This window comes from Quercus lobata, chromosome 7 (genome assembly GCF_001633185.2).
Source record: "Quercus lobata isolate SW786 chromosome 7, ValleyOak3.0 Primary Assembly, whole genome shotgun sequence".
Classification (NCBI taxonomy): domain Eukaryota; kingdom Viridiplantae; phylum Streptophyta; class Magnoliopsida; order Fagales; family Fagaceae; genus Quercus; species Quercus lobata.
Genome location: NC_044910.1, coordinates 2,976,315 through 2,991,299, shown reverse-complemented (window position 1 = coordinate 2,991,299; position 14,985 = coordinate 2,976,315). Strand labels below are relative to the sequence as shown.

Here is a 14,985-nt window from a genome sequence, read left to right as displayed (position 1 = left end):
CCAGTAGTTCCTTGCAATTCCACATTTGAGATGACAACCAAATGGAAAATGTTAACATATGTCAACTTGAAAACCCGGTTCCCAAGCCAATTGATGGCGAAACCGCCTGTAATTTGGACTACTGACCCAGTCTCTTTCGTCCATATTGAACTAGATGGAAAAAGTAAACATTGAAATTATTTAGTAAAATATTTCTGTTTTTTAAATTTAGTTTAAACCAAATTAAATTATATTTTGATACTTAAATTTTTAAATATTTTGATACTTAAATTTTTTTAAAAATTTAAGTGAAATTCGGAATTTTTATGTTTAATTTTATATAAAATTTAATTTATTAAAATAAAGTTTTAAAAATAAAAATATTTTATTAAATAATTTTAAAATAGAGATATTTTATTAACCAGCACTGTGGTGCTGGTTGACGTGTTCCAAATTGGATCTGATTTATTAAAGGTAATAAAAAGTTATCAAAAAAATTGTCCAAACAGATAAACAATTACGTAAAAGTTGAAAAAGTAGAATAAATGCAGCAAAAAGCTGCAAAGAATTGTTGTTAACGGGCACTGAAAAGAGAAAAGGAAAGACAGCTATTCTGTCATGGCTAGACAAGATTTGAGTTTTCACATGGGAACGGGTCACAGAAGCCAATGGCTATGTCCAGGATGGGCTCCACAACTTTGATGATGATGTTAACATTGTTGGAGAATCAAACAGGTATGGGTGAGATTGGTTCAACCTTTTTAAAATTGAACTTTTTGAAAAAAAAAAAAAAATATATTAAAAAAAAAAAGTTAAGTGTTTGGTAAAAATGGTTAAAAGATGTTTTAAAAAAAAAATTAAGTGTTAGTTTTAATATATATATAAGAGAATTTTTTGTTTTAATTATTTCTCTTAATGCAAGTTATGAACATAATATTTTTACAAAAATTTCACAATAAAGTCTACATGATAAGTTGTTAATGGTAGATAAAAAAATAATAATATCTAGGTCCAAATGTGAACCAAAATTGAAAAAAAAAAAAAAAAAAATGTATTAAAAGAAAAAAGTTAAGTGTTCGATAAAAATGGTTACTCTTAATGCAAGTTATGAACATAATATTTTTACAAAAATTTCACAATAAAGTCTACATGATAAGTTGTTAATGGTAGATAAAAAAATAATAATATCTAGGTCCAAATGTGAACCAATAAAAACTTACTGTGTAAAATTTATTATGAGATTGTTATGAAAATATTGTGTCAATAACACTATTTTTTTTCCTAAAGAAAATAGTTCTAATTTAAAAAGTTCAGAGATACAGGGTCTGTTTGGATTGAACTTATTGTTGCTGAAACTGAAAACTGAAAATACTGTAACAAAATAATTTTTAAATGTGTGAATAGCGCCGTGGGACCTATTTTTAATATTTTTTTAATGTAAGAATAGTACTGTTACAGTGATGAACAGTGCATAAACAGTGATGGAACAGTACATGAACAGTAAAATTTGTCTCATGAACAGTAAATTTTGCTCCCTTAAACGCGTGAAAGCAAAAAAAAAAAAGAAAAAAAAAGGAAAACATGAGACGCGGGATTCAGCAGAAACGCTGAATCCAAACACTCACACAATAAAATGTGACAATATTTTCACAATATTATTTATTTTTAGTTGTGATCAATCCTAGTCTAATAAAAGATTTGATACCTTAACTATTTTGAAACTTTTGTGATAATTTATTGTGTCATAATATAGTTGTAATTTTCATTTTGTAAATTTCCTTGTATGGACACGTATCCAGTGGCGACGCTACGTGCAAGTTAGGGTGTTCCTGGGAACACCCTGACCCTGACTTGAAAAAAAAACCTGAAAAAAAAAAAATTTTACAAATTTTTTTATACTTGCTCTGTTTTAGGAACACCCTAAAATTAAAAAAAAAAAATAAAATTATTTGTTCTATTTTCAAGCAAAAAAAAAAAAAACAAGAAAGCCAAAAAAAAAATTGGTAACGGAGGCAAGCCCACGTCAACTCGGCAAGCCCAACAGATTATAGAGGCAAACCCAAGGATTCTAAAAAAAAAAAAAAAAAAAAAACCAAACCAAACCCCAATATAGAGCTGCAGAGCAAATCAAATCAGAAGACAGAAATCACTTCTAATTTTCTAAATCAGAAATCCCTAAAGGCCTAAAGCAAACCTAAAAAGTAAAGACAGAGCAAGCAACGCCTCAGGGCTCAGGCTCAAGCCAACTGCCAACAACCGGAGTAACGGAGATCGGATCGGTCACGTCACTCGCAGCTCCCTCGTCGTCGGAGATCGGTCCAGCCCAGATCGTCATCGTTGCTTGGCTCGCTCGCCCCTCGTCCTCGTCGCTCGTTGCTCGCCACTGCCCTCATTGGAGATCGCTCGTCGCCTCGTGACCTCATCACTGCCTCAGCGGCCTCAGCCTTCAGGCCTCCCTACTCTAGTGCTCCCTCCGTCAAGGTATTTCATTTACTAAACTAACTTCTCTCTGACTCTCTTTTTCTCTCTCACTCTCTCTGAATCACTGAAGTCTGAAATGAAAACTATGACTCTCTCTCTCTCTCTCTTTATTCTTTAATACTAATTTTAATACTTTGTCTTTATCTGACTCTGTGATTGGGCCACTGAATTGCTAATCTTTAACTTTATTTTTATTAATATTTGGCTGATTTTTTGACTTTTTGAATTCAGCTTTATCTTAATATCTTATCTGTTGTTGGTGGGTGTTGCTGTTAGTGTTGGTGTGTGTGTAGGTGAGATGTGCACATCAGCTAGGGGATGTGTAATGTGCATATGGCTGGCTTTTTTAGTGTAATGTGCACATAGATGTATGCTAGTGCAACTAGTAAATAATAATTAATTTAATTAACCAATATATTATAAAAGATAAATAAATTAAATTATGTTAGGTTAAATAATAATTAATAATTTAATAATTAATGAAATAACAATACAACAAATTTTAATTTATAAAAGATAAACAAATTAATGAAACAACTAAACAACAATAATTAATAATTTTATTAATATGTCAAATGAACTTATAGTTTATTGTATAGGAACCTTTGTTCATTTCTTTTTTTATTTGAGGATTTTCAGTGTACAAAATGCAAATTTATTTTGGTTTTAAGAACTTTTTTTTTAAGCACAAACTTCATGCTGGCCAAATTTTGAATTTCAGCCGGTATTTACCGAAACGTCCCAAAACACCCGAAATAGACCGAAATGACCCAAAATTTTTTCAAAGTGGAATAGGAACACCCTGGACAAAATTCTTGGAGTCGCCACTGCACGTATCCTACTCTACTTTATACTTTTGAGAAATGATATGTCTATAATATTTTCACAACATTTTTACAACAAATCTTAAGTAGCAGGTTGTTATTGGTTGTTATTGTTGGGTCAAAAAAGTAATCTTAGTATTAAGTTCAAATTTGAACCAATAACAATAAACTACATGTGATTTATTATATAATTATTATAAAAATATTATGAAAGTATCATCTATATATATATATATATATTTTTTTTTTTTTTTCCTCAACCACACGTTTCCTATCACCCTTATCTTCTTCCACCTTTATATTCTCCCATCCTTATCTTCTTTCTCTGCTTCTCATCTTCTTTCTGCTTCTCATTTTCTCTAATTTCATTAAAAATCAATTAAGGTGAGTTCTGTAGCAGAGCAGCAAGGAGAGGACCTACAGCACAGTGGGCAATTTGGTAATTTAACACTGCCTCTAACAATAATATTGATGAAACGCACTTTTGCAAAAGCTCCGAAGAGCTGCCCACTGACAAAGTGCTCTTCTTTGACAATTTCAAAACGTAGCTTTCAGCCCTGCGTTTTTTTTTTTTTTTCCCTCTGCAGTGAACAGTAAAATTATTGTGCAGCGACAAAAAAATACTATTGACATACTGTTTATGTACTGTTTATGGGTCCTACAATACTATTCACACATTTAAAAATTATTTTATTACAGTATTTTCAGTTTTCAATTTCAATAACAATAAACTCAATCCAAACTAACCCATAATCTAACCAAACGCTCATATTATTTTTTTTGGTTTCAAGAAACGCTTTTTGCCTTCTGAAAGTTTGTTGGGCACATATTTTTATGGTTCTCATGAAGCTCCTTTAAATAGCCACTCTGTTATCAATGCTTGCATATGCGCTCATCTAGTACTAGTAGTTTGAACTTTGAACTCTTAAGCAAAGATCATGACACAAATTCGCTTCATTTCCACAAGTACCGTTCAGTCAGCAGCGAGTCCCAACGAGTTAACTCGAAGGATTGAGTTAACTCCATGGGATCTCCAGCTGCTCTTACTTGATCATATCCAAAAGGGTATCCTTTTCTTCAAACCTACACCTTCACAAGAAAAAGAACTAAAGGGTAGTAGTGTGATTGATCACCTAAAAACCTCTCTGTCCCGCACATTAGATATATTCTACCCTCTTGCTGGTCGCCTTGTCATGGTAGAGAACGACGATGACAAAACCAGCTCTTTCTTTGTTGACTGCAATAATCTTGGAGCCCTGTTTGTTCATGCAATGGTAGATGATCTCACTGTGGCAGATATCCTTGATCCCATATATGTTCCAGACGTTGTCAACTCCTTCTTTCTATTGAATAGCGTATTGAACTACGAAGGCATTTCCAAGCCATTGTTGGCTGTGCAAGTAACTGAGCTTGCTGATGGTATCTTCATTGGTTGCACTGCAAACCACAGTGTAGTGGATGGCAGCTCATTCTGGCATTTCTTTAACACTTGGTCTGAAATATCTAGAGGTAATAATAGTCCCACATCACAGCCTCCTCCAATTTTCCAACGCTGTTTCTTTGATGGTATTATCGATTTCCCCATTCATATACCTTTCCATCCCAATGAAATATCTAGTGAGAAGTCCATTCCCCCACCTCTCAAACAAAAAGTTTTTCATTTTTCAAAGAAGAAAATTGCACAACTCAAAGCAAAAGCTAATGCTGAAATGGGCACCAACAATATCTCGTCCCTTCAAGCAGTCCTTGGTCATCTTTGGCGATCTGTGGTTCGCAATAGGCGTTGTAGTGCTAATCAAGAGGTTCATTACCACGTACTTGTGGGAATGAGGCAAAGAATACAACCACCATTACCAGAAGAATACTTAGGAAATGCGGTTTCATTTGGGAAAGTAACAGCTACCGTAGACAATCTTCTTGAACGCGGGCTAGGATGGGTGGCTTGGCAGATAAACAAGGAGATTGCTTCTCAAACAGCTGAAGAGGTGAAGAAGTTTATAGAGGATTGGGTAAAAGCCCCAAACATACCGACAATCGGTGGAATAGCAAGTAATGCATTGGAGACAGGAAGCTCGCCGCGGTTCAATGTGTATGGTAATGACTTTGGCTGGGGAAGACCTATTGCTGTGCGAAGTGGCGTTGGCAATAAGTTTGACGGAAAGTTAACCGTGTTTCCTGGGGTTGAAGAAGGAAGCATGGATTTTGAAGCTTGTCTTTCGCCTGAGATATTGGAGGCTATGGCAGACGATGCGGAGTTCATGGAGGCTTTAGCCTCATAATTTAATTTTGTTATGAACCTTCTTTGTCATCTTTGACATGGAAATTACAAGAGCTTCTAATAAATGTTGTTGGTGATATTCGGCGTTCTAAAAAGGAGGTGATTTAATGGTAGTGTTGTCCTGTGTGAGAGTTAATGGACTGTTTGGTTAGCTGAAAAAAAAGTAGTGTTTTTTTGTTTTCATTTTCAGTTTTTAGTAGGACTCACTACAAAAATTTGTTTGGTTTAAGAATTTATACTCAGTTTCCATTTCAGTATCCTAATAGTCTATTTGGATTGAGAATGTGTGAGGAAGGGTACAATAAAGGGGCTCGCCTGATTGATATGAGTGTTTATAAGTGAAAATGAGCTCTTAAAATTGGATTTGAATACAAAAATGAAAACACATTTTCAACATTTTCATTTTCCTAGAAAATGAATATAGTGACAATTTCGTAAATATTATAAAAATGCAAAGAGTCCTACCTGATTGATGTGAGTGTGTATAAGTGAAAAAAGTAACTTAAAAAAAATAAAAAACAATTCCAAACCATGTATGATGAATTTTATATTCAAATTATGTATTCAAAATAACTTATCAAACACTTTTACATGTAAAAATGAGTTTTTATTTTATTTTATATTTTATTTTAGAATTTGAATATAGAAAAGAGAAAATAAAAGCTGAATACATCACATTTTAGAACCAGGCAGAAAATTACTTGAATGTTATAAATAATTCAATAAGGTGATTCGAAAGTGTTGAATGTTATATGGCTTAACATAGGCACAATTTCACCTTGAATTGTATGTCTATTGAAAGTGTTGAATGTTACAGGGTTACAAAAAGTTGTATTTTGCACCTGGCCGGCATCGGAATTCTAATCCCAATTAGACAGGGATTGCTAGAGAAATCCATTATAGCCTTATGCAACATGCAGGGATTCAAGCACCACAGAGTTGGACGGTGCATGAACTTGCGTAAGTGGTAATTGAGTAATTAGCATCTTTCCATAAGCCATCTGTAAAAGACGTCATTTTGGACATAGAAATAGAAAAAGGAAATGACGTTTTTGGCAAATTAACGGCAAATATGACTTTTTTTTTTTTTTTTGAAAGGGCAAATTTGACATAATAATGGGAGGGATGGGTTTGAATCATGAAAATCTTTGTTGAAAATGCCAAGAGATGCTAGTTGAGTTACATGGCTTTGACAATGTTGCATTGCATATAAAAAATAAAGCATAGTTTATTCGACACATTATCACACATATAATACACACACTTACCAAAAACAAAGAACAATGTAATTTGAAGTCACAATTTTCAATGTGCATTATTACCTATCAATAGATACGATTATCAAGAGGTTAAAGTGATTTGTTGAGGGCCCATTTTCTTTGTGAACACGTGGCAACACAACACTTGCTCATTAATGCCCACTAAAGTCTTGTTAGTTGAATATATTAAGGATTCGTTTAGTTGGAAAGATTTTAGGGAGGATGGAAAATGTAGGAGAGAAAAGTGGAAAGAAAATATTTTTGCTAGGTGTTTGGTTGGAGGGAAAGAAAATATTGGTGGGGCTCGGGACTTTCTTCCTAACTCCACCAAAATATTTTCTCCCCAAAATGGAGAGAAAGCTGAGAGGAAAACTCTCACTGTATGGAGTAGGGAAAAATACCCATGTGCAAGGGCACATAGATTTGTTGTTTCTTTGCTAGTTTTGGCTTTTTTTTTTTTTTTTTTTTGTGTGGTTATTAACAAAAAGAATTCTGTCTTTTTGTTTTGCGTTTTTTTTTCCTTCTTTGTTTGTTTGTTTGTTTTGTTTTTGGTTTTTTTTTTTTTTTTGACTTTTCCAGTACTTCTCATTATTTTATTATTATTATTATTATTTTTGGTGCTCATCTTCCTTTAACTTGTGCTCCTTTAAAAACAAAATTTGAAGTGTCCATACACAATTTTCTTACTAAAAAAATGTGTTACTTTTGTTTTATTTAATAAGGTTATAATTGTAAATTTATATCAATTTCATTTTCTATCATCTTATTTTTTTCTCTCAAAAAAAAAAAAAAAAGAATTTTTCATCCCTTCAACCAAACACACATAAAGAAAAATTAAATCTTTTCTATCCTCTCATAATTTTTCATTATCCCACTTTTTTACCTCTCTAACCAAGCAGATCCAAAGTTTAGTTGAAACATATCAACTGCCAAGTTGAAGTCAGAAATCCATCTAAGTGGCCTTCAAAGTTCAAAAGTCCAAGTATTTTCCACTTCTCGTATTGGGCCTTGTGCTTGTAAACTTTTACTTCACGAAAATGGACTCTACAAGTGATTGATTTCTACTTCACGGGTTAGGCTTTCATACCCATGTTGACAACAAAAATTGGGCTTTGAAGCCCATGTTTATATTAGTGCAACTCCGCACGCCTCATTTCTCACTCCAAAATTGAAAAAAAGAGTCGGTCCATTTTCCAACTTAGTTCCATTTTGTTCGCCCCTCACTCCATTCACCAATTTTTCTCTATCTTTTTGGCCCTATCCAACTGTAAAGGAAAAAGAATGTGTTTGTTACATGATAGTAATGAGGAAAAGAAATATCCATATAATTTATACCAGAAAATTTAAGATCACAACTTTACCATATTTCTGATGCGATAAATGTGAGTATTGGAGAAAAAAGTGTATCAATATGAAAGTAAAAAAAATCACAATTTACAACATCAAAATTGTGGAAAAAAAATTGCGATCTTAAAAAAATTCTAGTATTCATAAATTACCTCTTTTTGGTAACAATGTACCTGTTTGGATTGCGCGTTTTGCGCGTCTGCATTTAGCGTTTTTTTTTTTTTTTTTTCTTAACTCACGAACAGTAAAATCACATGAATTTACTTTACAGGAGACAAAAATTACTGTTCACGCACTGTAGTAGCACTGATCATGCATTTAAAAATATTAAAAATTGATCCCATGACACTATTTACATATTTAAAAATTATTTTGCTACAATATTTTCAGTTTTCAATTTCAATAAAAATAAGTTCAATTCAAATAGACCTAATGTCCTCTCTGTTGCGGGTCCAGCCCACGTAACAACTGACAAGCCCTAATGATGACCTTGCCATCCAAGATTAAGGATTCCTCTTTAGTCAATTTACAACAGGAACAGGAATAGAAGTAGTCAAAGCGTATATAAAAAGCAGAGTGAAGGGTTTTTTTATTTTTTTAATTTTTTTTTTATTATTAATTAGAGCCTTAGAGAGAAAGAAACATGTTTAGAGAGGCAGCCGCGAAATGAGAAAAGAGTGCAAGCCGCTGGTGAGACAGAAAAAGAAAAAGAAAAAGATAAGCGCATGAGAAAAATATAGTGCATGTGAGAGAAAAGAGATAAGGATTTTTTTTATATAGCTACTAGTCGTTAACCCGTGCAATGTGCGGGATAGTTAAACAAAATTTATATACATTCACTTTTATTGGTATAATCATTTGAAAACAATTTTAACTAATACCAAAATGTAAGAGACATATTGACTTACTATTTAAAGTAGCATTCTGAAGAATTTACACATATTGTGCAACTGAACCTTAATTTCTTATCAATGGTTAGAAATATAAACTGCAAATATATAAATAAAGACCATGACTTGAGAAGGTCGCATTAAACTTCAAATTAGAGTAGTAATGTTACTTTCTCAATCTTTACTCAGTTGTAATAATAATATAGAGGAAATTCAAAACATGGAAAGAAAATAAAAATTACAACAATTAATTCCATTATCTTTCATGCTATACTTTGTAATTGTACGGAATTAAGTCAACTCAATTTAGTAGTTGTAATAAAATTAGCTTCTACTATCTCTATTCTATAGAGATATGAACATATTGAATTTCTCAAACAATTACCGGTATTGCAATAAAATGATTTATTATTGAAAATAAGAAACAATTAAGCTCATCCCTTAAGATTTACCTCTTGTACTTGGTAGTTTCCATTCAAACTTTAAAATAGATTATTTACCTTACCTAGATGTTTTCCTTGTGGTGAGGACAAATAAAATGAGACAGGTGCTGCATGACCTTCAAAGCAAAGAAGTTTTCTTCTAGTCAAAAACAAAACTCATCAAGAGGAGTAAGAGAGAAAGAAATTACTCAATGAAAAACCATGGTGAATGGAGAAAAGATTTTTGAACTTCCAAAGATCCACACAAATTTTAGCCATAGGTGCAAAATGCCAAGGTAAGAAATATAAATATTGATCCACAGGTGCAATTTTTAAATAGAAAATAGCAATTTCATGAACAAAAACCCTAGCAACCAAATAGAAAAACTATAACCTTGATTTGATTTCTCATTTATTAATGATGGTGACTGGAGAATAAGTTGATTTAGTCCATAAGAGTGGACAAAATATAATAGATAATAAAATTAAAGAAAGAAAATTTTCGGAGGACAAAATATTATAGATAATTTAAAAGAATTTTGGTTTAATTCCTGAACACCGCAACTCCATAAAATTCATACTAATAATAATATTTTATGATTGCACAGACTATTTTTTTAGAATGGTTGATCTCAACATTGGCGTGCATTTAATCTTTCAATTTGCAAATGGTATTAACTATTGGCTATTAATGCGATTATTAAGCCGTACCACATTGAACATGTTTCTCTATCAAAATATATAAACAAACTAACCTTACAAAAGCTGAACTTTATAAGCTAAAATTTATACTGTGCATTGTAGATCTTGAATGCTATACTGTGCGTTTAGGGCTTCCTACATCTGGAGAGAAAGAGTTTGCAGAAACCAAAGAAAATCTATCTATAGCTTAAGAAACACAATATACTAAAATTAAAGAGAGAAAATTTTTGGAGGACAAAATATTATAGATAATTTAAAAGAATTTTGGTTTAATTCCTGAACACCGCAACTCCATAAAATTCATACTAATAATAATATTTTATGATAGCGCAGTTAGAATTTTGGTTCTTGAACACTGAATTGGAAATTGATTATATGAGTATTCAATGGTGAACAAAGTACTATGTATTAATTAATATATAAACAAAACTAACCTTGAATGCTATACAGTGCGTTTAGGGCTTCCTGCGTCTGGAGAGAGAGAGTTTGCAGAAACCGTGACTTTATATTTCTTAACTTGAGAGAAGGGTAAGGTTGCTAGGGTTTTGAGGAGTTATAATGTTTTTATTTTTATTTTTTATTTTTTTAAATATTGTGCTGACATGGAAAATTGTGCTAGAGAGAGAGAGTTTGCAGAAATCATGGCTTTATATTTCTTAACTTGAGAGAGGGGTAAGGTTGCTAGGGTTTTGAGGAGTTATAATATTTTAATTTTTAATTTTTATTTTTTAAATGTTGTGCTGATGTGGAAAATTGTAGTGCCAGCAAAGGCTTCGGTTTTATATATATATAGATGAGACATATACTAAGGGATGATTAATTAGTTTGAGTTTTTCTCTATGATAAGGTTTTGGCTACTACAAATCTACAACTATAGGTAGTTATTGTATATTAGAGGGTGAATGAAGATCTCAAGTGAGTTTATATTATCCCTAGATAGATTGTACTATAATTGCAGCCCTTATATTTTCTTTGACATAGTGAAATTATTACAACTTTGTGAACATAAGCATGTTACCGAATCACGTAAATTTTGTAAAAACTAATATACAAAATGTTATGGAGCATAAATGTAGAGGTGGAAATTTGTGTTAATGGGTTGTATTTGTGTTATGTCAAAGTAAATTATTCAAAAAAATGGCTCAACCCTAACTCAATCCATTTAATAATTGTGTCACACTTTTTGATAATTTCGTTATTTTTTAATTATATTTAGTATTCAAATTTATTTTAGAAAAAAGTGAAATTTATTTATATAAAAATGTAGTTTAAATTCTTTGTCGTCGTTACCGCCTCAAAAATGGGTCAGATGGAGTTGAAATATATGTCATGTAGAGTATCTCCCGTTGTAATATAGTAAATAATAATCAAGCTTTCCAGTTTCTAAAAGAGATAGGTTTTACTTTTTATTTTACTTAACAGTATCATAAATTATTTTACAATATTTTTACAAATTATTGATATGAATTTTTTTTATTAGTTCTAATATAGACCCACCATTAACATGACATTTTTATTTATTAATAATTATTTGAAAAATGCTAAAACTACATTAACAATTTGTAAAAACGATATAAAATAGTTTGTATTTGTAACATTACTCTTTACTTAAAACAAAAGATTAATAAAACAAAAAAAAAATAAAGATTAAGACATAGAAAAAAAAAAAAAAATCAAATAAAGGGAAGATATTCTGTCAAAAGTAGTGGCTAAAATAAGACAAATAATATGGCCAAGATTTCAATGTTGTGGATTCTAATTAGCTCAATTGTTAAAATCTCTGATAATTGAATAAGAAATCTGATGATAAAAAAGTTATCATCAGAAACGAACGAGTTGAAACTTATAAAAAAAAAAAAAAATCAATGTTCAGGGTGGTGGAACAGTAAATGCTGTATTGCGCTCCACAATTTTGACATTGACGTTGTTCGGATCCATTATTGGCTATACGGTTCTCACGAAGCTCCTTTTATAGCCAGGCTATAATGGTTGCATATGTGCTCATCTAGTTTGAACCAAAGATGACACCCATTCGCTTCATATCCACTAGTACTATCCGGGCAGCAGTGAGTCCTAACGAGTTAACTCGAAGGATTGCGTTAACTCCATGGGATCTCCAGATGCTCTTAGTTGATCATGTCCGAAAGGGTCTCCTTTTCTTCAAAGCGACACCTTCACAAGAAGAAGAACTACAAGGTAACAGTGTGATTGATCACCTAAAAACCTCTCTGTCCCGCACATTAGATATGTTCTGCCCTCTTGCTGGTCGCCTTGTCTTGGTTGAAAACAATGATGACAAAACCAGCTCTTTCTTTGTTGATTGCAATAACCTTGGAGACCAGTTTGTTCATGCGGTGGTTGATGATGTTACTGTGGCAGATATCCTTGATCCCATATATGTTCCACACATTGTCAACTCCTTCTTTCTGATGAATAGCGTATTGAATTACGATGGCACTTCCAAGCCATTGTTAGCTGTGCAAGCAACTGAGCTTGATGATGGTATTTTCATCAGCTGCACTTTAAGCCATTGTGTAGTCGATGGTAGTTCATTTTGGCATTTCTTTAACACTTGGTCTGAAATATCTAGAGGTAATAATATTGATCCCACATCACAATCTGCTCCAATTTTCCAACGTTGTTATTTTGATGGTATTATTGATTTCCCACTGTTAAACTTGAAGAAGTGGATAATAGTAGCAAGTGTAAGGTGAAGAAGAAAGTAACAGACAGAGGCATAGGCATTACACATGTCAAGGAAAGAAGAGAGAAGAAATCAATGACAGCTGTCAAGCACTGAAGAAAACAAATGTCAAACTCTGATTTGGTTGTATTGTTGAAAGTTTGTTAGTTATTTAGGCGGGAAACAAAGTCTCTGTTTTAGTGTGTATATATAGTGTAGGTACTAATTATTTTGTAACCACTTTTACCAACCAGAAGCTAGTGATAATCAATAAGATTTTCCTATTCTCTTCAAGAATCTCTCTGTTTTACATGGTATCAGAGCAATATTCTCACTCTGTTTTGAGAATTTTCTTTTGTTTTCTTAGTTTCCAAACAAAGTTTGTTTTTCGTTTTCTTTCTCACTCATGGCTTCCGATTCCACAAACAATACTCAATCTCAAACTGCACATTCAGTGCCTTCTTCAAGTGCAGCAATGGCAGATGAATCTGCGAATAATCCTTTCTTTCATCCAACGAATGAAAATCTTGGTCTCATTCTCACTTCACAACCTCTGACTGGTCCTGAGAAATATATGAGTCGGGCAAGATCTGTGTTCTTGGTTTTGAGTGCCAGAAACAAGTTTGGATTTGTGAATGGATCAATTCCCGAGCCTAATCCATCTTCTCCATTGTTTAATTCTTAGAGTAGGTGCAATACTACAGTGCTTTCATGGTTGACAAATTCACTTAGCATGGATTTGAAGGCTAGTGTTATGTACATCAACACTGCGAGGGATTTGTGGATTGATCTCAAGGACAGGCTGTCTCAGGACAACACTTCAAGGCTTTTTGAGCTTCAGAAGGAGATATCTCATCTTTCACAAGGATCACTCTCGGTGAGTTCTTATTTCACAAAATTTAAGACCTTGTAGGATGAATTTGCAAATTATCAACCTTTCACAGTTTGTACTTGTAGATCTAAGTCTTCTTAACTAGATGCTCAGCACAAGGCACATGTATTTCATTTTTTGATGGGATTGAATGATAGTTATGGGAATATTATTGGTCAAATTTTGTTACTTGAGCCTTTTCTTTGTCTTAGCAAAGTGTGTTCCTTGATTTTGCAAGAAGAGAAAAGAAGGAGTATTGGTCATGGTTTCAACATGATTCAATCTGAAGATGTTGTTGCTATGTATGTGAATAATAGCAAGGATTTTCATGGCAATCAAGGTCATAATCATGGTGGAAAAGGGGGTAATCCTAAGAAAGATAGGCTTGTCTATACTTACTGTGGTCTTATTGGTCATATAGCAGATAAATGCTATAAACTTCATGGTTATCCTCCAAGTTATAAACCAAAAGGAGGTAACAAGGCTATGGCAGATCAAGTTGCTGTAGTGCTGCCCTCAGGAAATTCTGGAAATTTTGGATCAAGTAATGGTGCTTAGACTACCCATCAAGTTGCTTTTGTCATGGCACCAAATCCTTCCATTCCATAGCTCTCACCTTCTACCTCCACTTCACCTTCTTGCTCATCCAATTTTTTAGGTAATTCATATTGGATTCCACCCAATCTTTCTCATTTTATATTTGTTGCTGAAGTTGTTGATAGGCATGCATATAAATCTAACACTTGGATCATTGATACTGGAGCAACAGATCATATGGTTCATTCCTTCCACTTCACATTCTGATTCTATTCCACATTCTGATCCTATTCCCTCTACTTCTTCCTTACCTTTTACACCTTTACCCGTCTTAAGAAGGTCTACTAGACCCCATAATCCTCCACCTTATCTTTTTGAATATTCTTGCAAGTCTATTAGCACCAAGCCCAATTCTAGTTTGCCATATGATATTTTAGATTGTTTGGATTACTCTCACCTTGGTCCTACCTTCCATTCCTTTGTCATGGTAGTCAATACTACTCCATCAAAACTTGTCTCTTTTCATTAGGCAGTTCAATATCTTGAATGAAGGGCTGTCATGGACAAGGAAATTGAGGCCTTGGAAATTAATAACACTTGGACTTTGGTTCCATTACCCCCTGGTAAGTGCCCAATTGGCTATAAATGGGTTTACAAGGTCAAATACCTTCCTAATGGCACCATTGAAAGGTATAAGCTCGTTTATTTGCTA

General features: G+C 32.9%; 3 protein-coding genes across 3 annotated transcripts; all 3 read left to right on the top strand.

Annotated features, from left to right (window-relative positions):
- The first annotated feature begins 4,021 nt into the window (after nt 1-4,021).
- On the top strand, nt 4,022-5,827 carry LOC115952183 (uncharacterized acetyltransferase At3g50280-like). The gene has a single exon (XM_031069259.1). It carries the CDS (start codon nt 4,223-4,225, stop codon nt 5,561-5,563), a length of 1,341 nt encoding a protein of 446 aa, XP_030925119.1. The 5' UTR covers nt 4,022-4,222; the 3' UTR covers nt 5,564-5,827.
- Nucleotides 5,828-12,203: 6,376 nt separating this feature from the next.
- On the top strand, nt 12,204-13,550 carry LOC115951396 (uncharacterized acetyltransferase At3g50280-like). Its single transcript, XM_031068618.1, has 2 exons — nt 12,204-12,887; nt 13,233-13,550. Exons 1-2 carry the CDS (start codon nt 12,204-12,206, stop codon nt 13,548-13,550), a joined length of 1,002 nt encoding a protein of 333 aa, XP_030924478.1.
- A 48-nt stretch (nt 13,551-13,598) lies between these two features.
- Nucleotides 13,599-14,294, top strand: LOC115953273. Its single transcript, XM_031070865.1, has 2 exons — nt 13,599-13,742; nt 13,851-14,294. Exons 1-2 carry the CDS (start codon nt 13,599-13,601, stop codon nt 14,292-14,294), a joined length of 588 nt encoding a protein of 195 aa, XP_030926725.1.
- Nucleotides 14,295-14,985: the final 691 nt, after the last annotated feature.